The sequence below is a fragment of the Apus apus genome, chromosome 1, assembly GCF_020740795.1.
Source record: "Apus apus isolate bApuApu2 chromosome 1, bApuApu2.pri.cur, whole genome shotgun sequence".
In the NCBI taxonomy this organism is placed as follows: domain Eukaryota; kingdom Metazoa; phylum Chordata; class Aves; order Apodiformes; family Apodidae; genus Apus; species Apus apus.
Genome location: NC_067282.1, coordinates 135634646 through 135656651, shown reverse-complemented (window position 1 = coordinate 135656651; position 22006 = coordinate 135634646). Strand labels below are relative to the sequence as shown.

General features: G+C 40.5%; 1 protein-coding gene across 1 annotated transcript in view; it reads left to right on the top strand.

Annotated features, from left to right (window-relative positions):
* Positions 1-22006, top strand: part of ST8SIA1 (ST8 alpha-N-acetyl-neuraminide alpha-2,8-sialyltransferase 1) — a 128909-nt gene that overhangs the window by 70213 nt on the left and 36690 nt on the right. The window contains exon 4 of the mRNA XM_051639434.1: positions 3984-4076. Coding sequence (XP_051495394.1) covers positions 3984-4076 — 93 coding nt within the window. The remainder of the gene's footprint in view (positions 1-3983; positions 4077-22006) is intronic.

Here is a 22006-nt window from a genome sequence, read left to right as displayed (position 1 = left end):
GCAAAAACCCCAGTAGCTGCCTACAGGCTGTATTATATTAGTGATGTGCAGCCATATTTATGGGAAATGTTTCAGTTCTTTTAGGTTAATATCACTAATATACCACTGGGAGAAAGTATTCTTATAGCAGATGGAAGATAGGATTTATCTGATCTTTTCTAAATCTGATTCCTTTAATGTGAGGGCTGAGAGAGAAAGAGCACATAGTGACTTGCATAACATGTTTCCTTTTATTACAAAGAAATGTTTGTAACATCTTTAAAGTATTTCTGCAGTGTGAAATACCATGCCAGGTTTTGTCCTTGTTCTCTTCTTCCATTCACTTGGTTTTTGGTTTCATTTCTGTGTGTTTGCATAGACTCTGTCATATGACTGCAGCCATCTTCTCTGATGTATTGTAATCACTAAGGTTAATTAATGAATTTAAACTCATCTCATCACTGAGCATCTTCTACAAACACAGTTGTACCAACACAGATTAAAAGAGCAGCAGTTTTCAGCCCCTGAGGTGTAGCCTACTGCATCTGCAATGAAAAAGGTGTATGGCATATGGTCTGCATGTTTAGGTATTGTGGTTATATAGGCTCTTCTTCTGATACCTGGCTGGCATTCAAGTTTGTAATTGTTATTTCTAAGAAAAAAATTTGATTTGCTCTCTCCCTTCCTGCTAATGCTTATTTGAAGAGAGAAATTTTTGGTACTAAACACTAAGCAATGTTTTTGTCTGTATTTTGACAGAAGATACACATTTTCTTGGCATTAGATTTTGAAGAAATATTTATTTTCCTTTCCCCCAACCACTTTCCATGCCTTGCTATAGCTTGTACATCTCCCAGAGAGGGGATTTATCTCTGTAAAACAGCAAGGAATTACAGGGAGTTCTCCAAGCTGTTAACTGGTGAACTTATTCCAAAAGTAGGAGCAACTTGTCACTATTTCCAATCTGGTAGTGGCTGTCCTGTTCTGGGCAGGCTAAGCTATTACGTTTTCGTCACCCTGTGCCATTCCATCTAGCCATACCAACCCACTTGCAGGTATGATGGTGGCACTTTGGGGTTTGTAGACAAGTCCAGAGAAATACATCTTTTCCTTATGCAGTTATTGTCTTGACGCTAGCTGAGGTGCCACAAAGGAATAAAAATGAATCTTTGCAATTGCGTATTAAATTCATATTAGTGCTCCGCTGTTTAGTATATGCGCAAATATAATATTCTAAAATTGTTAGATAGTCTCATAGCATCTACCAAATCAACATGCATCAATCTAGTTACCTGGATTCTCTAATTGCCCGGTGAGGGTTAAAGGATCCCCCTTTTTTTACCCTTACATCAGTTTTTTAGAGTATATCTTTTGTGTCTCGCTGTGTTCCTCAGCACTCTGCTGACCTGGTCAACAAAATAATCTGACAAGCCAAGAAATTTCTGTCAACTGACTGATTTCTTGCTGAGTTTCCTCAGGATACTCACACCATTGCTTAATGCAGAACAATCTGGGAATGAGACTTAGGAATGGAAAGAATTAATGTGTTTAAATGATGCATCTGGGACAGGCATTAACAAATGTAGTCATGAAAAGGGGAAAACGTTCCTGGAAACTTTGTTTTTCTTGGTGAACAGGATTGAATTAATCTTTTTTCTGTATAGGTATGACTTTGCTGTCCTTCTCTTTGGCATTTCCTGATGACATGAATGTAAGAATATGGTTTTGAGAGCTGGTATTTGCATGCAAATACACACAAATTAGCACCACTGTGTTTTTTCTTAGGGAATATGGGATGTTTGGGATTAACAAACATTGCAGGGAGTAAACTGTGCACATTAGTGCCCCCTCCAGACACTGACATTGCAGAAAACCCTAACACGTGGAGGTGTGGCCAGGAATTTGTGCAGCCTCATTTGTTGCACTCTGTGATTCCAAGTGCCTGGATCCCTTCTCTGAACCCTGCAGAGGTCAGTGAATGCTAACAGGCAGTGGCTGCTGTGCAAGCAAGGGCTTTCCTTCTGATGAGACTGATTTTCCCAGCATGGCAGAAGAATATGGCAACCTGTAGTGCAAGAGCCCAACAGTTTCTTGCTGTAACCCCTGGAAACTGCTGTAAAAAGGGAACCATAACTCACTTCCCCAGCTCCCGCCTCTCACTGCTCTAGGGAATGGGCCTCTGAATTACTGAAATAAAAAAACTGGATAAGCAACTCGTTGCTGTTGGGCTCAAGGGTTTCCTGACTGAAGCCAGCTGCCTGGAGGGTGCATGCCAAAGAAGAGTGCTGCAGAGTTTACTGGAGACAATTATGAAAAAAATGGCATCAAACTTCACAGGCATAAGACCTGCAGCAAAGGAGCCCATGTCTCCACGGTACTGGGAGGTACAACAAATGGTGATCTTAAATATATCTCTTCATGCATTACAGTTACTTAGATAATCCAACACAGCATTTGCTGTTAATTAGATGGTAAGATATTGTCTATTCATGCTCAGTCAAAGACCTCTGCTTGACACCACATGCTTCTTTTCAGCAGAAATGCCACCTAGCCAGTATTTCCCCCAATTTTTTTGCATTTCTTCCCCCCATAGAGAACTCTACTTCTGCTATTTCAGGGTAGCATTCTGTTTAGCTTGAATTTTCATTATGCCACTGCCTGCCCTCTTCCAGTGCTGGGGCCTCATCTTCCGTGGAGATCGTTGTTTGCAGAGCCGGAATCAACCTCTTGTTCAGGGTCAGTGTTTGCTGAGCATGAGTTCTTGTTGGGAGCAGGAAGAGCCAGGAGCTGGTGTCCGGGCATGCTGCTCACCCTCCCTTACCTTGTGCCTCCTGGCTCTGTGCTGCACTTTTCCAGCCTGCTGCAGAAAAACAATGAAACCAGCACATGCAAATGGGGATGTCTTTATTCAGTGGTTGAACTTAAAAACTGGAGGGTAGATTTGGTTATGGTAGAGCCCACAACCTCTAATGAAACTTGAAAACAAAACAAAACAAAAGTATTTTCCTGAAAAATATCTAAATTCTACTTGCCTCCGAGAATCCTGCTTTCATTCTTGCCTTTTAAGCATCAAAAATATTGTTAATATCTTTGGTTTTAAAAGTTGGACAAATTTTAATTGAAAAATGTTTGGCACCAATTTTTGGTGTAATTTGTGTTGAGTAGATTTCTCCTGACTGCAATTTTTGGAGCAGTGCATAGGTTTGGATGTATTTTCATCTAACATACTGTCTTTATCTACTGTGCCTTCCTTCTTCTCCTTGGTTTTTACTATTGAGCATTTAGGACTGTTCATTGCCTGGAAGTTTCTCTCTGCTTCTCTTTTTTGGAGTCTTGTCTCTGCCTTCCAAAGTAAATTTGCTCAGTCAATTTATTACCTTTTCACCCTGCCCACCAGAACAAGTCTCTGGGTGGAACAGAGATGCATACTTTTTAAATACATACTTTAAAATTTTCTGTGTTTTCTTGGTAAATTTTGTACACTGAAGATACCCCACAGTGTAATATTAAAAATGCCAGTTACCTGTTGTTTGCAAGATGTGTAATGCTTGTAATGCCACAGAGTGGTAATAGTCTGGATCCTGGTACTGGTAATCAAGACAGAACAGAGTGAAAAATAGAACTTTAAAATAATCTGGGAGAAAAGACTTTGTGATGGATAACAGCCTCTTCTGCAGCTTTTCAGCCGGCTGGAAATATCAAGACTGTCTCTTTGTTTTTGCTTAGTAGTTACATAAGATCATATCTGAAAAATACTTTATTTCTACATTTCCCCACAATCTGGTACAAAGATGTCCTATTCTGCTTATGTGTGTGGTACAGTAGGGAGCATTTATAGCTTGGTCTAGTACTTATACAGCACTTTTCTGATAGCTTGTTTTTTAAAACAAAACAAAACCCCACAAACAATAAACACCTGCAAGCCTGCTGATTAGAAAAGACTGAGATTGAAGCCTGTCAATCCTGAATGTCATTTAAATTCTCAACTGTCTTTCTGTGCACAGGTGCAACCTTCCTCCTCTGTCCAGTGAATACAGCAAGGACGTTGGATCGAAAACCCAGCTGGTGACTGCAAATCCCAGTATAATTCAGAAAAGGTAGAGAGCATATTGTTCCTTCTCTGGTTGGGGAAAACAAAAAGAAAAATGATTATTATATTATCTGTGTTACAGATATTTCTGCATCAGAGTTATGTTCTTTCAGATCTTCTGATCCAGGAAAAGAACTGGAGGAGATGAAATGGGCAATGGTTTGGTGTTAGGTGAAGTAACCCAAGGCTAAATTTCTGGTCCTTTCACTGTAAGGAGGGAAGCTAAGGGAGGCTGACTTCTTACAGAGCAATTTATTCTACCATATCCTCCCACAGTGCTTCGAGCTCTCTTCCTTTACCATGCTCTGGCATGTGCCAGAGGTGCTTTGGCTGCTTGCAAGCCAGGCATGTACTGATATGAGTGGCCCAGACTACTCTGCTGGTCAGGCCAGCTGGCTGCTGCATCCCACAGCTAATGAAGATGCTAATTTGGGTTTCTCTTTGTGTCACCACTGATAACCTCTGGGTCCTTACTGTCTGTGACTTAGGGGTACAGAAGTGGTTAGGATGGAACAGATTGGCAGATGGTGATCACACAAGCCTTGCTTTCTTAGGAAACTGGGACAAATTGCTGTTGTGCATTAGAGTTGGTTGAAATTTTCCAAATGTCAGTAGCTGATGAGAGAGGGGTAAAAAAAAAAAGTCAGCACCATCTCACTTGATTTTGCCTTCCGGAATTTTAATTGCTATGTTATTTGTTTATCACCTGGAATGAAGTAAGCTGTTTTCAGGCAGAATGAGATTTGGTAGCAACCTGCCATGTTCCCTGAAAAACACAGAGAAAAGGCACGAACCAAGGGGATGAACAGGAAATGATCAGGCATAAAGAAATAAATAATACAGATACCTGGGAGGTGCAGGATTGTGAAAGGAAGCAAAGCAGGAAATAAAATGCATAATAGAAAGCCAGATGTTTTAGGAAGAAGAAAGGTACAGACTTGGAAATGGATGTTTGATGATATTTTTCCTCTCCATCAGGAATTTAAGCATTCTCTAGTTTTGTGTATGGAAAAGATGACAGTCTTTGACAGTAGAAAAGAGAGGGCGAGCAGGTGGGGAAACAGAATCGTAATCAGCCTCAAGAGCTGATTCCAGGCAGACTGAATAGGAGACAGCACAGAAGTGCTTTTGGGATGAGATAAAAGCAAACCAAGCAGAATTGGCAGAGGATTGCACCAGGTGGTAGGCAAGAATAGGGAGCTGCTCAGGGCGGTGGACATGAAGATGTGGAATCTGAAAATCCCGTGGGACATAGATGGCTAATGAGGTTGATTTAAGTGGGATTAAATGGTCAGAACATCCCATTGAGGAAAAAAGATCAGTTTGGCCATGGCATTTTGCATAAAATGAAGAGGAGCAGTATGAAACATGAAGTTTATGAAGAACTTTGCAGTTATCAAGGCAGAGGATTATTAAACTCATGGATATTTATTTTGCACCCTCCCATCCATCAAGGCCTAGAGAGGAAAGCCCACTGTGCTTAGCATTTTTGAACAGAAGAGGAAAAGGAAAAAGAGTTTTAGTGATGGTACAGGGAGACTGTGGAGCTACAATAGAGAAACTGTGGAGTTATCCAACAAGGAGGAAGGGAAGGAATGAGCAGATGGTTGAAGAAGCAGATGGAGTGAGTCTGAAGCTACTTTGTGAGAGCAGGATATCACAAGGAGGCCTGGAGGGGGAGGGAAATGAGAAAAGAGAAAGGGAGGAAGGAATAGATGGGGAACAGGAAACAGGATTGTGTTTCAAAGTGAGTGGACGATAACTGTGCTGCAGGACCTTTGATGAAAAAGTAATGTGGGATGTACATCAATATGTGTATTGATTAGGAAGAGAAATACAACCAGTAACAGAATGACACAGAGCACAAATTCATAGCTCTGAAAATTGGCAGAAACCTTTGAGGCTTGGAGCTTTTTGAGAGATCTGACACTTCACTTCCTCTGCCTGGTCAGGAAGAATTTTTTTTTTTTTTAATAATAATAATATTTTGCCAATGCTTCCTGTATGCTGTCCAAAGTCATTATTTTACCTCCTGTGTGTTAAGTTAGAGTTGGAAAAAAATGTTACATCTTGGAAGCTAAAATAGAAAAACAGACTACTGCTCTGTCAATTTCTATAGAATGTCACTAATAAATTTCTCTGGAAAGAAGCTTTTTAAGGAATTAAGACTGCTTATAAGTCCAGACTTTCTTGAAACTCAGGGACATTCAGATTGGTGACTGATATGTATCTGTTTCTAAGCTGTAAGTTAACTAGCTTCACATAATGGTATTATTCATTATAATTCTTCCCCTCTCCTCTTGTTCTTACTTTAAGTAGGTTGATATTGATGAGGCTTGACATCTCAATTATCCCTCAAGTGTGTTTTGGCAGATTTAGTGAATTGGTCCTGCAACCCCATTTGTGGCTTCTAAAAGATTTATCCTTACCAGATAATCTATGATGAGGCATCTTGTATAGGGCAAAATTTTTATACGAGGGATGTGGAGGCAATTTTCTGTGTTGTTTTAAAACTGGAATTACTGCCTTTACAAAACTAAATTGTTGGCAGTAACTATTGCAAAGCGATGTCTGAGATACGACTGTTTCCCTCCAGATTTACAGCCTTAGGATGGCAGAGTCATGATTTTAATCTGGGAGTACATTGACTTTAAAGATGCCTGCTAAACACTGTCTTTTGCAAAACTCAAGAGATCAAGTTTGTATTCTGTTTTCAGTGGGAAATGTGACTGTGCAGGTAGTACAGTTTTCACTTGTAAAATAATGTGCTCATTTCTCATTTGGGTTTGAAAAATGATGAGAAATTTTCTACTTTAACTTTGCTTCATATAATACAGAAGTACTGACAATTGACATGATATGAATTTCCCCAGAATTTCCTGAATAAGAGGACACATAATGACTGCCCCAGTTTCTTTTTCTGTCTAAAATATTTCACAAGCATTTCCCTTCAATTAATATTGAAACTCACAGTCCTTCAAGCCTGTGTAAAATTCTTTTTCCCACTTCGTATTCAAAACTTATCTCTGTCAAACCCTGGTTTGAAGTTGCAATTGGGATTGAAGTGTTGCATAAACCTACACCTGGGGTCACTGTGACCTCTCCCACCCTCCATCCCCCCAACACTGTTGAGGGACTGCAAAAAGGCTGGTATCTTTCATGTTTCCAGTTCATTCCCCTACCACCCTAGTCAGCTTGGCCTTGACTGTAGGGCACCACTGTAGGCAGAAAATTATTCTGTATTTGTCATGGTGTTTATTTTCTCTACCATGAGTAGCTGCTTTAAGTCTCTGCTAGGAAAAAGGCAGTGCAGTAGCAAGACCTGTGATGTGTCTACAGCCATTTTTAGACTCTGGGAAAAACCAACAAGGTTATGTAATTTACAATTATTATTTCTATAATAAGGACACTTGTCCACAGCTCTGGAGAGGAAATAGTCAGTGGGTTGTATGTGAACATAAAAATGCTTAAATTGGTAGTGATGATTTTTTATCAATGGCCTAAGATTTTTGATGAAGGAATACAAAGAGTTTCTGTTTGGGCTGTGGATATTACGTGTTTCTGAAGTCTCTGGCTCTGGGCTGTTTCAGAGAAGTGAATTCTAGCAGTTTCTTATCATCTTCAACAGCTTTTGCAGATGTCATGCAATAATACTCTTACCTTTTTTCTAAACTTTAATTAAATCCACAAATGAATGCTGTTTGCAGCAATCTTCCTTTCGAGTTCCTGTGCCCGCTTACTCTGTCTAACCCATGCACACATATATCATCATGAATGTCAATATAATAGTTCAAATAGATGGCTTCCCAGCATCCAGTAGGTTTCAGATTGACTGCTGTTTGTTGGTGAGTATTCTTCCACGGGTTGTGTGTTTCTGACCTGTATAGAAATCATTTCATTAGAAAATGGCATGCTGACTCTGGCAGCATTCTTTACTTGCCATAATTCAGAACTGGTATAAACCCCAAAGGTACGTAACACTCACCTCCCAACACTGTCCTTGGGATGTAATCTGACAATCAGTTGAATTATGTGAAGCTTTTCCCCCTTCACTTCTCCTGATGCTGCATTTTCTGGGTGCTGATGGTGCTGGAAGGAGGGAGGACACATGCAACTGCTCCAGGCACTACTAATGCTGCTTTCAGCTTGAGGAGCAGATGGTGAAGAGGGATCTGGGGCTACTGCCCTTGCAATGCCCACTGTATAATGAGTAATTAGACCTGCTCCTTTCCCTGGAGAAAGCCCTTGCTGCCTCCTTCTCGCCTCTGAAGGCATGGACTGAAGCTGCTTGGTCTTGCAGGAGAGGAGAGCCCTTTTGCTGAAAAGAGCCAAGGTGCCTGTCCACACCTCCAGCTCTCCTCTGTAGCCGCTCTGGCCCTGTGCAGGTCCCCACAAGCTTTATGGGCATAGAAGCTGCAGAGCCAGACTCTGAGGCAGAGCTCTGCTGCCTCTCTTGGGTGTCCTCTCCCCTCGTCGTGTAAATCCACTTGGATGAAGACTGGGTGATCCCTGTATGTGATTAAGGCTTTGGAGGTTACTCTAATTAGATTAATTATGAAGATTTCTGGGAAATACTTGCACTGTCAGAGACAGGATGAGTGTGTAGGTGATCCATTTTTCTGCTGCTGGAGCGTTTCTACTACAGCGTGCCTTGTTGCTTTGAATACAGAAATAAATGAGGGGTTAGTTGAGGGGGTATCAATCTTCTTTCTTCAAAATGTGGATATTTTTGTTTAAATCTTTATAGTGGATCTCTCAACAGTTGTATAATATTGCCAGTGGAAACAGTTGAACTGAAACTTGGATAACCAGGTTTAGGTTCAGCTGTTACACTTCGTAGCTCAGTAGGAACTTTAGGCACTCAATGTGAACCTTTTTCTTTTTTTTTCAGTAAATTAATTTTTTTTTTTTAATCTCTGTGATGTTTGACAAGTTTTTGCTGCATCCAGTTTCCTGCACTAAAGCAAGATGAAGGAATGAGACTAAAGGCTAACAAATGAAATTATTCTGCCTCTGAGCTTTGAAATGTCAGTTAAATATCGCTGTTGTTTATTAGGTTCCCACAAAATTTGAGTGGGATTAAATTTGCTTTCCATTTCTTCCTGCTTCTTAGAGCCAACTAATAATCTTTCCTGGACCTAGTCCTGAAGACATCTTTGAATCCAATTGACTTAAGCTGTTAAGAGTAAGAAGTTGAAACTGAGGCAATGACTTAATTTTCTAAAAGCTGCCTTCACTTTCTATTAAACAGATGTAAAATATTAAGCCCTTTGTTGACATTCAGGAAAATGATACGTGAGATTTCCTCTTGACTATGTCTCCGTGTAAAAACTAAATATTCCATTCCTAGGTAGTTACATTTTGATTTGGTAATTGCGAAAGATCAGAAAAAGAAACAAACAAATCCACCCATAAAATAAGTTATTGAAGGAAAACTCCTCGTGCTGATCTTGTCCTTTCTTGAGGAGACAGATGATGAGCAGATCCTTCCTTGTGAAGTCATTTAGTCACCAGATTTTGAATATTTCGCATAGAGGTTCTTCATTCATTCCTGGTATCTAAATATAGCTCAAATTATTTTATTGAAAAGTACTCCAAAGTTATAAGAAGAATTGTTTTAATCTGCACTGCAGAGCAGCCCTTTTATGCTCTTCTATAAAAATTGTGAACATCTATGCCACCATCAAGGGGCCAAAATTTCTGGGAAACACTTCTTTAGAGACAAGCCTATAATAAACCCTCCTGTATAAGGAGGTTGCTTGGAGCCCCAGATGTTGATAATCAATCTTTTCTCTCCTCTAATACAAAGTTCCTTTAAAAGCTTTACATTTATTAACAACTGAAGCCGTGGTTTCTCTCTGTGAGGAACACCTATTTTTGTCCTCATTCAACAGAAGAGGAAGGCAAAATGCAGTGATGCAGAGGACTCGCCAGTGTTACCACAAGGCCAAAGGCAAAGCTAAGGAAAAATTACAGAATCACAGAATCCTAGAGGTTGGAAGGGACCTCGAAAGATCATTTAGTCCAACCCCCCCGCCAGAGCAGGGTCACCTAGAGCACATCACACAGGAACGTGTCCAGGTGGGTTTTGAATGTCTCCAGTGAAGGAGACTCCACAACCTCTCTGGGCAGCCTGTTCCAGGGCTCTGTCACTCTCACAGTAAAGAAATTCTTCCTGATATTCACATAGAACCTCCTATGCTCCAGTTTGCACCCATTGCCCCTTGTCCTATCACTGGTCATCACTGAAAAAAGCCTGGCTCCATCGTCCTGACACTCACCCTTTACATATTTGCAAACACGGATGAGGTCACCCCCCAGTCTCCTCTTCTCCAAGCTAAAGAGACCCAGCTCCCTCAGCCTTTCCTCATAAATTCCGTAAGTTCTGTTGGGCTTTTGTGATTTATTAGCTGATGAACTGAAATATGTGGAGTTGTAACAAAGCCATGCTGTGATTAGGACAGTTTGATGCTATTATAGCGATGCCATTAAACAAATGGCTTTTACTGTCGTATCCATGCCCTCTCTCCTAAATTTCCAGTGTGGACAGGTCTATAATCTATTTTAAATTAAGAAGAATATATAGAATACTTAAAAAAACCCCTGTTAATCTGTTTTGTATTTTTCTCTGGTCTTTACAGATGAGATTTAGATTTTTGTTTTTTCCTTTTAAAAGTAGCAAAGTTTGGTTGGCAAGTCATACCTTTCAGTGATCTAGAAATCCTAACCTGTGTAGGGAGACTTATGTGGAACACTCTTTTGCAGTCAAATCAAACATTCCCAAATACTTTAATTAATTTGAATTAAACCCTATGTATACAGCTCCAATTTTTAAGTCAGCTTTTGAAATCATAGCAATAGATCAATCACAGTGGAAAGCATCTATCTTCCCACTACAGAGCCAGTACTGGAAAAAACTGGGGGAGTTACTGGCTAGGTGGCATTTCTGCTGAAAAGCAGCATGTGGTGTTAGGTCAGTGACTGAATATGAATAGTCTATGTCCTACCATCTAGATAACAGCAAATACTGTGTTGGATTATCTAGGTAAGTGTAATGTATGAAGAGATATATTTGAGCTCAACTGTGGTCTCATCTGGGGAACTGTACTCAGTTTTGGTGCCAGGTGTTAAAAAAAAGTCCCAAATCCCAAACATGGTGTTTCAACTGCAAAGTGCAGGAAGAAAGAGATCTAAGAAGCATAAGCCCCAAGGAGAGGACTGTTGGATCTAGAGATGTCTTAAAATGTACCGGTGGCTTCAAAGAGAAATGCTAGTTGTTGTTGATGAGATAAGAAAAAAATGGGCTGAAATTTTAGGTTAGGAAAAGGAGCACTGAGAGGAAAAGCTGTGTAATATGAAAGGAGAGAAGAAGGGAAAAGGAAAGTGTCACCGTTTGACTTCCACTGTTTATCAGCTTTAGTTAGAACACACTGTTGCTAGTTAAAAGAAAGCTTGCTGAAAGAAAAAAAAAAATCAGTAAAAGGAAAATTGGCTTCATCCTGGCTCAAACCAGGACAGAAAGACTGAGTAGAGCTGTAACAGTTTCCCAGGGGTATGGACAACAGCTCAGCAGCAAAAGCAATTGCTGGGTATTAGGAAGAACTTCAAAGAGAACTTTTATAAAAGTATCCATGTTACAGTAACTTAAAGGGCTAAGTGATAAGGGGATGAAATGGGAAATTAGAAATGAAATGTCATTAAATCATAGTTTGAGGCTTTCTCTTAAACAAAAAGAAATGTTTTATTAGTAATTTTTGTAAAGCAGAGATTGAAGATACCAGGATTAAAATAATCCATTTGGATTTCTCATTGAAATATCCTCGGATTTCAATTCTAATGTGTGTTTACTGCAAAACTGGAGAGGAATGGGATGCGTTATCCTACATAAGCATTTGTATGTCTCCTAGCTTACACTGGGATTTTTATGATAATAATAGTTATCTCTGTTGTGAGTGGCATTTTAATTGCAAATTTTTGCCTTACCGCAATCAACAGTGCTTACCCATATGTGCTGATATTCATTAACACATTGTCTCACACATTTTCATTTTCTTGGCAAGCCATTGCAGGAAGACTGTTGCTTTTCAGGTTGGTTTTGTTTTGTTTGGGGGATTTTTTGGTGTTTTTTTTTTTGGTGTATGTTTGGGGGTTTCCTCCCCACCTCCTGGTGCCTTCTTAAGACCACTGTATTGAAGAGTCTGCCAGCAGTACAGAACAGAAAGACAACCAGCTGTCTGATTTTCCATTCTTAGGTTCACGAAATGGGAAAGTTATATATGTCTTTAAGCAAATGATGCTTTTAATGAAGGTTCTTTTTTTTCATCCTTATATTGTTGTAGTAGGACTTGATATGAGAGCTTTTAAATCCTACTTAGAATAGGTGGAATGGCATACCCAAGTACCTGATGTTTAAGTATGCGAGTAGTATCTTCAAAGTCAGTGGAATAACTTGTGTTTTGCTGGATCAAGCAACTTAGTGTCTTGTATGAATGACCCATTTTTTCAGGGTAACATCCCCAAAGACTTTTAAGTGCCTAATTCTTGTATAGGTAACTAATATTTCTTCACAGTCTTTGGCTTTAACCCAGATTTTTCTACCACTATCCCATATTTTAGCTGTTTTCAGATATTTATTGGCAAGCAAATATATATATATATATTTAAATGAAGATACAAGGCATCCTGCAATTTGAAAGATTTCATATAACGAGAACACAGAAGACTACTACTTTTCTTCTGTGTGTCAGATTGTCACATTCTCACTTTTTCTTTCGTTCCTGTCTCTAAAGAATAACTTTCACTGTTAGTGGCATCTGCAGCCATGTGGTCCCATAAATGTCAAAGAAAGCCTCTGAATTCAGGAGATGATCACAAGACTCTAAGAATTATCCTCTGGGCTTAGCCACAGGCCAAAAGCTTTAGGGTAAGCGTAGGTATAAGAACAGCAGAGAGGTTAATTAGTATCTGTTTTCTCATTAACAGTGGAGGGGATTGTTGGGAATGGGATAATCTAGCTGAGAAGACAGGTGGGTTTAATTCCTCTGCTGATCTCTGCTGATTTGTGAGGACTTGTGGGATCCCAGTGCTGCTGATCTCAGGGAGAGGTTGAGAGGCTTTATGGTGGCTTCTTCAGCAGCCTTCAGTCTGGGCAGCAATGTAGGCTAGGAAAACAGTTTGCTAGGTTGGTCAACAAGAGCTTGTGCCTTAGAAGCCCCCTCCCTATTTTTATTTTTTGCACTCTCAACTGAGAAGGACAGTATCTGGCCAATAATTTTCAGACAGAATTTGTAAAATGAATGCAAAAGTATTTAAAATGGTTTTCTGTTGGCATTTTGTTTTCATGGACAGTATTTCCATTCATATAACATCTGAGAAGAGTTGCTTTTTTGTTATCAAAAGCAGTATTTTTCTCAATAAAAATTGGAGAACATTATTTCAGTGCAAATTTCAATGAGAAGGCTAAATCAGTAGGACCTAGAATAGACACTGAAGGAAAGGATAAATGGAGAGAAACATCAATGTGGAATCCTTGAGAAGAACAGATTCTCTGCTGGTGTGAGTCACTATAGCTCCCACTGCAGTGCTTTAGACCCACCAAAAACCTGACTGGGATTTTTTTTCTCACCAAGGAGGTTTGGCTCTTATATTCATGTTGCCTTTGGCTGGACTTGATTTCCAAGCCAAAAAATTCTAGAGGATGTGGATGAAACAATCTCTTCTTCCCAGCCTGCTCTGGAGTCTGGGCAGCCTTCACTGCCCACCCTTAGTGCTGGAAGTATAGCCTGTCCTTTGAGAAGGACATGTAGGCAAGTTGATTTGTTGGAAAACATCAAAACTGAAGAGGCTGCTTGGAGAGGCAAGGCAGAAGCTGATGCTTCATAGCTAAGCCATTTGGTGTAATTTTTAACTGGAGAGTTTTCATCTCTATGTACCAGAGCTGGCTCTGTTCTAGCCAGCTGGGACTCCAGATTCTGTCCTGTGTAGAAATCAGGACACCTTTTTGACCCAAAATTGGTTATTTTTCATAACTGGGTTAGTACCAGCACATGTAGTTATCTCAGCACTATTGTTTTACTGATGGTTGCTGTGTAGAATTAGCAGGTGGCCAAAGTGCACTTCATTAGTCATGAAGATTGTCTCACAAAAACCTCTAAACTACTCCTGAACAGTCCACACCTAAAAAAATCCTGTTACTTCCCTGGGAAAAGATTTGTTGACATTTATTCTTTTTCAAACTATTACACTCCCACTAAAGCTGGATATGCAGTTAAAAAAAAATCTAGGAATGTGAGGCTGTGACTCATGAAATTTGTAAGCAAAAACTGAGCTGATTAAAAGGACAATTGGCCTGAGTCAGAATGTTAACAGACTGCTGTATCTTTCTTACAAGAGGGTGCTGTTAAATTGCTAGAAATGAGTAATAGTGTAAGAGAACATTATGAATGATCAGCCTTTTATGTATGATAACAGAAATAGACTAATTTTCAGTGAAAATGCACCTCCAAGTAGAGGCAGTTTCTAGTAAAACTGCTGTTTTTCTGAAAAGAAAAAATCCAGTTTTAAAACCTGGCATTTGCGTTTTATTGCATGTATAAAATTTGGGAAGTTGATGGTTGTCAAATTATTTTTATTTGTTGTATTTGTTTGGATAAATGTGTATCCATAGAGATCCTTGTAGGGTCAGTGATTCACTTGCTTCATATGTGACTGAATTACCAGATCATTTAATGCATAGGAAGGTTGGTTAATATGGCATGAGAAGGCCCAGGGTTATCAGTGAAGGTTGGTTGCTCTAGTTAGGTAGGCAGACACAGGGTTTTGGTCAGGTTGCTCTTCCAGGTGCTGGTTCCTGCAAATAGTTGATGGTTTCTCAGAGCAGAGTTGCTGGAAGATTGAAGTAGCATATGAAAGGATGAGTGTTGCTCTCTGCATGACAGATTTGGGGTCATTCTGGGTCAGATGAATACTAGCAGCTAACCCTGTCTCTCAGATTTTATGAAGATCTAATGCTGAGCACATCTAAAATAATGAGAAAATATATTAACAGTTCTAAGGGAAAGGAGAGTGTGGGCAGGAACCATTTCTGGAAAACAGTCCTTTGAAGAGGAGCTGGTGTAAAAAGTTGGTTGTAAAGGGATAAAGAGGAGGGAATGGGAAAAAGTGTCTTACTCTTTAGGACCTCAGAGTTTTCCTCTTTGAGGAGTGAAGACCAGTTTAAAATTTTATGATAACATGTTTAATTCTTGCCCGGTTGGACAGAGCAGATCCTGAAAGGAAGCTGGGGATTTTTCACTATGAGGGTGGTGAGACACTGGCACAGGTTGCCCAGGGCTGTGGATGCCCCATCACTAGAAGTTGCTTTGAGCAACCTGGTCTAGTGGGAGGTGTCCCTGCCAATGGCAGGGGTGTAAGAACAAGGTGATCTTTAAGGTCCCTTTCAACCCAAACCATTCTGTGATTTTGTGAATTAAGGGTATATGGTAGAGGAAGTGTAGTAGGGTGACTGCCCTCTTCTCCCATGCTGATGCCGATTATTTTGACCAGCTTGTTTGCCAACAAAAAATGACTGAAAGAAAGATTTTTGCCAAGAAACCTGTATAGATTGGGCAGTAAACTACTTCCCAATAGCTTCATGCCTGTTGCTGACAGAGATTGAGGAAGGAAGAAGGGGACAAACTCAACTCTAGATGGACCTGTCTTTTCTCCAGCAGTGCTCCTCATATGTAATGTATCAAAATCATCATGTAGGGTTATTGAATGTGGTGGCTGCTTTGAGCTAGAGATACAACAGTGTCCGTTGTAAGCTAAGGCACTGCTGTCCTGTACACAGACTCCAAGATATGATATTTTTTCCAGTGAGGCACCCCTGAAGAAGAGGAAGGGGCTATGAATTACCTCTCTTCTGTTCAGTGTAGTAATAAACAAATTGTACATTTTATCTGACTAACTCAGACACTTCCTGTCTTGCTTTATTTCTGCAGTTTCCTGTGAGGTACAGCTGATTGCATGTGTTTTGGTTGTTGTATTTTTTTGGTTGGGTTTGTTTGGTTTTTTTCCCCTTCACGGCTGATGCTATTTAATACAACCTCATCCCCTTTATTTTTTAATGCTGCATATTGGGAGCTGGATGTTAACCCACTGTATTTCATTATTTGCTTACTGTTTGCCCTTTCTTTTCCTTGGATTTAGTACTCTTAAGTACAAGATCTGGTTTTCAAGGAGTGTATTTGAAATGTTAAAAAATATTTGGAGGGGTAGGAGAAACAGAGCATGAACAGTAGAGGGTAAGAACCTTTTAAAAGTACCTGCATGCTAAATTGAATCTTTTATCTTGTGTAGTTTGGGTTTTTTTTTATTATTTTCATTAGTTTATCTGTGGGATGACCAAAGGGCAATACATTTGGTCATGAAAAGATAAAGTTAAAATTGCGATTAAAGAAATTCCAAACAAGATATTTGCAGTAAAATCCTGACAAATTGCTAGACATTAATTACAAGTGGAATAATCCAACACCTGCAAGGCAGTATTCTGGTATCATTGAAGAATCTGGCATTTGAGACACTGTAAGAAAGGAAGAGGACAGGCTAGAGCAAATCTAGTGCATGATAGTGAAGGAGTCAATACAGTGAATTTAACCATTTAGTGTTAAGAAGGAGTTTGGAACTGAAATGAGAATGCAGAACAAATAGGTTAAGGGATTTTTAAGTAAATCAGAAGTTAGATGGATCTGGAGAAATTTTTATCAGGAGTTTATAAGTAAATAGCCAGAGCAATATCAGAACCATCAAGAAGGATTTGTGGAGCTCCTGGTGTCATTATGTTTGTCCAAATGTTAATGGAGAAAACACACAGTAGAGGAGTCTGCATTTTGGGATGTGATGTGAGAGGCTGTCATGATTATTTGTAAATGTGGAAGACTTTTATCAATTTATGGGGGTTTTTTTCTGACTAAGCTAGAAATACCTTACAAGGAGAACATGTCTGCTGCTTCTCTGCTTGAGCTCACAGTGAGTGGGAGTTGCATTTACTTTGGAACAGCAGGAAAGACAGGGCTAGAGGAGAGCAAGAAGGTGATTAGGACCAAAGACTGCAGTGTAAGTTGGGAAATGCTCTGACCGTGTGGCATCAGCCATCTGACTGGGCAGGACTTCCTCTTGTGTGCTCCATCTGCTTTTTCCTCCTTTCCCCATGCAGTGGTGAGCTGAGCTGACGAATGTACCCTTGTGCTTGAACTAAAGCATGAAGTCTTCCTCTGATTTCCATCAGCACATAGGACACACCAAGGGACAGTGTAGAAATTTGAGCTCTACCTCCTCTCAGTTTTGTCATCCCTGTAAGACTTCAAGTTTTCAGTGCATTTACTTGCATTAATTGGGGATCCCTGCCCCACAGTGCTAGATGTTGTCTGAACAAAAGATGGAGTAGGATAACCCCAAAGAACTTGTGGTGGAGGTGAAGGACAAAGAACAGTGCAGAGACATGAGTAAGTTCAACAAAAAGGCATGGGGTTTGGCATAACTAGCAGTAGCTTCTGCATTGCCCGACTGCTCTTTGTATTCATAAAGCAAATGCATAGAGTGGGTTCATTTTCTTACCTTTCATATGCTGCTCTTATGAACAAAATAATTTTCTCTTTGGACATAAGGCAAGAAGTAAGAGAGGCCTCTTTAAGTTTGATGCCATTTCTAAAGCAAAATACTTGCATTTACAGTAACTGAAGCCTTATCTTAAGTGCTTCAGAGCAACTTCCACCAAAGGTCGTAGGTACTGTAGTTTCTTGCAGCCTGGCTGGTCTGCACACAGCATTCACTTTTACTTGCTTGGGATTGCACTTAAATAACAAACACTCAGTTATACTGAGAGCTCCAAAGAGAAGTCTATGACATTATAGTAAAAAAATTAGGGATACCTGGGGAATAATGATAAAATAAGCTCAAGCTTGCATGAGCTTAAATTCGATCAATCAGAATAGAAAGTGAGATCAAAGTGTGTAGACAACTTGTAATGTTGAACTGTACTATTCACAGCTAATAAAAGATGGAACTGTAAAGTGTTAGTATAAAAGTGCTCCAGCAGAATAATTTTAACACTCTCCCTTGAGGATGTGAATATACAATTGTAAGATTTGGCATTGCTGATTTTTGGCATGCTGTTTATACATTTGAATAACTTCTGTATGTCTTCCTGAAGCAGGAGGGCTGCTAAAATCAGACCTTTAAGGTTCTGACTCTTTGAGTCAAATTGCACAGTAACGTTAATTGTTCATTTCATGAGTTTTGAAACAATACACAAGAGATTTCTCAAGTGTCTTAGAATAAGAAATTTTAGCCATTTTATGAACTTTTTGTACATGAAATATTGTAACTCTTTTTAACTTCATCTGTGCCAGTCTATAGGGATCTGGATTATTTATGCGTTAAAAGGAAAAGGAATGCATTTTTCAGACTAGAGTGTTCTACTGTGACTTCTCTACCTTTTTTTCTTTTGCTTTACCCTATCTGGAAGGATAGCAAATGATGTGCGAAATACATGTATTCTTGAATTTCTAATTAATTTATTTCATTACATACTGGGAGGGTGTTTATTCTTCTATAATAATTATAACTTCGGCTACTATTGGCAGGGTTTACTTAAAAATAAGACAGTAGTTCTTCCTGGGTCTGTGTCCAGAGCAACGTTTCAAATTTATAGCAGGGGTGAATATGGACTGTTCTTAGAAATACTCTTGGCTCGTATTTTCAGTGCCATCCCTGTTTCATACAGCAGGTTGGCATTAGTGAGTAATGCTGATATCATAGAATCATAGAATGGTTTGGGTTAGAAGGGACCTTGAAAATCATCTAGTTCCAACCCCCTCTGCATGGGCAGGAACAGGTTTCTCAAAGCCCTGTCCAACCTGGCCGTAAATGCTTCCAGGGATGGGGTTTCCACAACCTCCCTGGGCAACCTGTTCTAGTGCCTCACCACCCTCACAGTAAAGAATTTCTTCCTAATGTCTAACCTAAATCTATCCTCTTCCAGTTTAAAACCATTACCCCTCATCCTATCACTACACACCCTGGTAAAAATGTCCCTCCCCACTTTCCTGTAGGCCCTTCAGGTACTGGAAGGCTGCTATAAGGTCTCCTTGGAGCCTTCTCTTCTCCAGGGTGAACAGCCCCAACTCTCTCATCCTGTTTTTGTAGGAGAGGTGCTCCAGCCATTAGATCATCTTTGTGGCCCTCCTCTGGACTTTCTCCAAGAGCTCTGTATCCTTCCTGTGTTGAGGGCTCCAGGTACTCCAGGTGGGGTCTCACAAGTGCAGAGTAAAGGGGTAGAATCACCTCCCTGGATCTGCTGGCCATGTTTCTTTTGATGCAGCCCAGGACACAGTTGGCTTTCTGGGCTGCAAGTGCACATTGCAGGCTCATGTTGAGCTTCTCATTGACCAGCATACCCAGGTCCTTCTCCTCAAGGCTGTTCTCAATCCATTCTCTGCCCAACCTGTATTTGTGCTTGAGGTTGCTGCAACCTAGGTGAAGGTCCTTGCACTTGGCCTTGTTGAACTTTGAGGTTGGCATGGGCCCATCTCTCAAGCCTGTCAAGGTTCTCTGGATGGCATTCCTTCCCTCCAGCCTGTCAATCACACCACGCAGCTTGGTGTCGTCAGCAGACTTGCTGAGGGTGCACTCAGTTCCACTGTCCATGTTGCTGGCAAAGATGTCAGACAGCACCGGTCCCCATACCAACCCATGAGGAATGCCACTTGTCACAGGTCTCCATCTGGACATTGAGCCATTGGTCACTACTGCCTGAGTGTTACCATCCAGCCGATTACTTATCCACTGAGTGGTCCATCCATCAGGTCCATATCCTTCCAGTTTTGAGACCAGCATGTCATGTGTTGAACACTTTGCACAAGTCCAGGTAGATGATGTCAGTTGCTTTTCCCTTGTCTACTGACAGTGTGACCCCATCATAAAAGGCCACCAAATTTGTCAGGCATGATTTACCCTTGGTGAAGCTGTGTTGGTTCCCACCAACCCCCTCTCTGTTTTCCGTGTGCCTTAGCAGAGCCTTCAGGAGGATCTGCTCCATGATCTTGCCAGGCACAGAGGTGAGACTGACTGGCCTGTAGTTCCCTGGGTTTTCTTTCCTTCCCTTTGTGAAAAAGTGAGTTATGTTTCCCCTTTTCCAGTCAGTGGGAAATTCACCAGACTGTCATGACATGGAAAGTGGCATTGCAACTTTATCTTCCAGTTCCCTTAGGAGCCGCGGATGAATCTTGTCAGGTCCCATGGACTTGTGTGCTTTCAGGTTCTTTAGATGGTCTCAAACCTGTTCTTCTCATACAGTGGGCGGATCTTCCTTTTCTTGGTCTCTGCCTTCTGTGACCAGGACAGTATGGTCAGGGCCCTTACTGGTGAAGACCAAGGCAAAAAAGTTGTTCAGTACTTCAGTATTCTCCATATCCTGTGTGACAAGGTCTCCTGTTTCCTTCTGCAGAGGGCCCACATTTTCCTTGTTCTGCTTCTTACCACTGATGTACCTGTAGAAACTTTTCTTATTACCCCTAATGTCCCTGGTCGGGTTTAATTCTGTCTGGGCTTTAGCTTTCCTAACTTGATCCCTGGCTTCTCGACAGCTTCTTTGTGTTTCTCCCAGGCTACCTGTCCCTACTTCCACCCTCTGAAGACCTTCTTTTTTTGTCTAAGAGTCTCCAGGACCTCTTTGTTCATCCATGCAGGTCTCCTGGCATTCTTGCTGCCTTCCTTTCTTGGGATGCATTGCTACTGGGCTTGGAGGAGGTAATCTTTGAATATTCACCAGAAGCACAGTGTAGAATAGAGAACTGAGTCTGTTTCTGTGGTTTCATCCTGTACCTTAAAAGTTTGTTGTTCATTTCTAACTTAAATATAAATTTCCTTCCTGAGTCTGGTCAAACTCTATCAACTTCACTCTCTGCTGTCTTGCACTATCTAGTAATGAAGCACCGTAGTCCCATAATACAGTAGTATAGACTTCCACGAGAAGTCCAACTAAGACAGACACTAGCCTAATATTACCCTTTCCAACCCTACTTTAGGCAAAGACTCAACTAAATCTTTTGGGTAGATTTTTACATTCCCAAGTGTAAATGTGTCATTTGTAAAATTCTGCTTACTCTGGAGAGGCTGAATGGATGCAGGTTTTCACAGCTAAAGTTATTTGCCCAAGTCTTTGCAGTGCTGCAAATATACAATCTAAGCAGCCATCATCTTGGCAGGATTGAGTTGAAATCTTTTTTACAGCTAAGCTGATCAGGATTCATAGAATCACAGAATAGTTAAGGTTGCAAGGTCATCTGCTCCAACCCTAGACCACCTAGAGCTGGTAGCCTAGGATCGTGTCTGGTTGGGGTTTATCTCCAGGAATAGAGACATGGCCACGTCTCCAGGCCATCTGTTCAAGTGTTTTACCCCTCTGACAGAAGAAAAGCTTTCTCCTGCGTTTAAACAGAATTTCCTGGTTTCACACACCAGATGCCTATGTCACTTGAGGTGTCTGGTTTGATTAGGTCTGCTTAGATTTGCATAGCTGTGCATGCTATCAGTGGTTGCTAGAACTTGTGCTGAAGTTCTGGAATAGAACCACATCTTCTGTATAATGAGATTTCAATCTCCCATTTTTTTCTCTCCCTCTATTCCTATCTAGTAGCAATGGTGATGGTGAATGTTATTTACTTACTTGATATAAAGTGAGTGTGAGATATTGTTTTTACTTTGTGTAAATTCTCCTAGTTGTGAAGGAGAATTCTGTCCTCTACGGTGAACTTTCTTTTAAGGGACTGATTCTGTCTTCACATGGAGACAGGCATGCATGCGTGATAACCTTTAAACCATGTTTTGTTGTCTCCAGGTGGCTCTACTAAGGAGCTGCTGGCCTTGTTAAGATACTGGAGATGTGGCAGCTGCAGC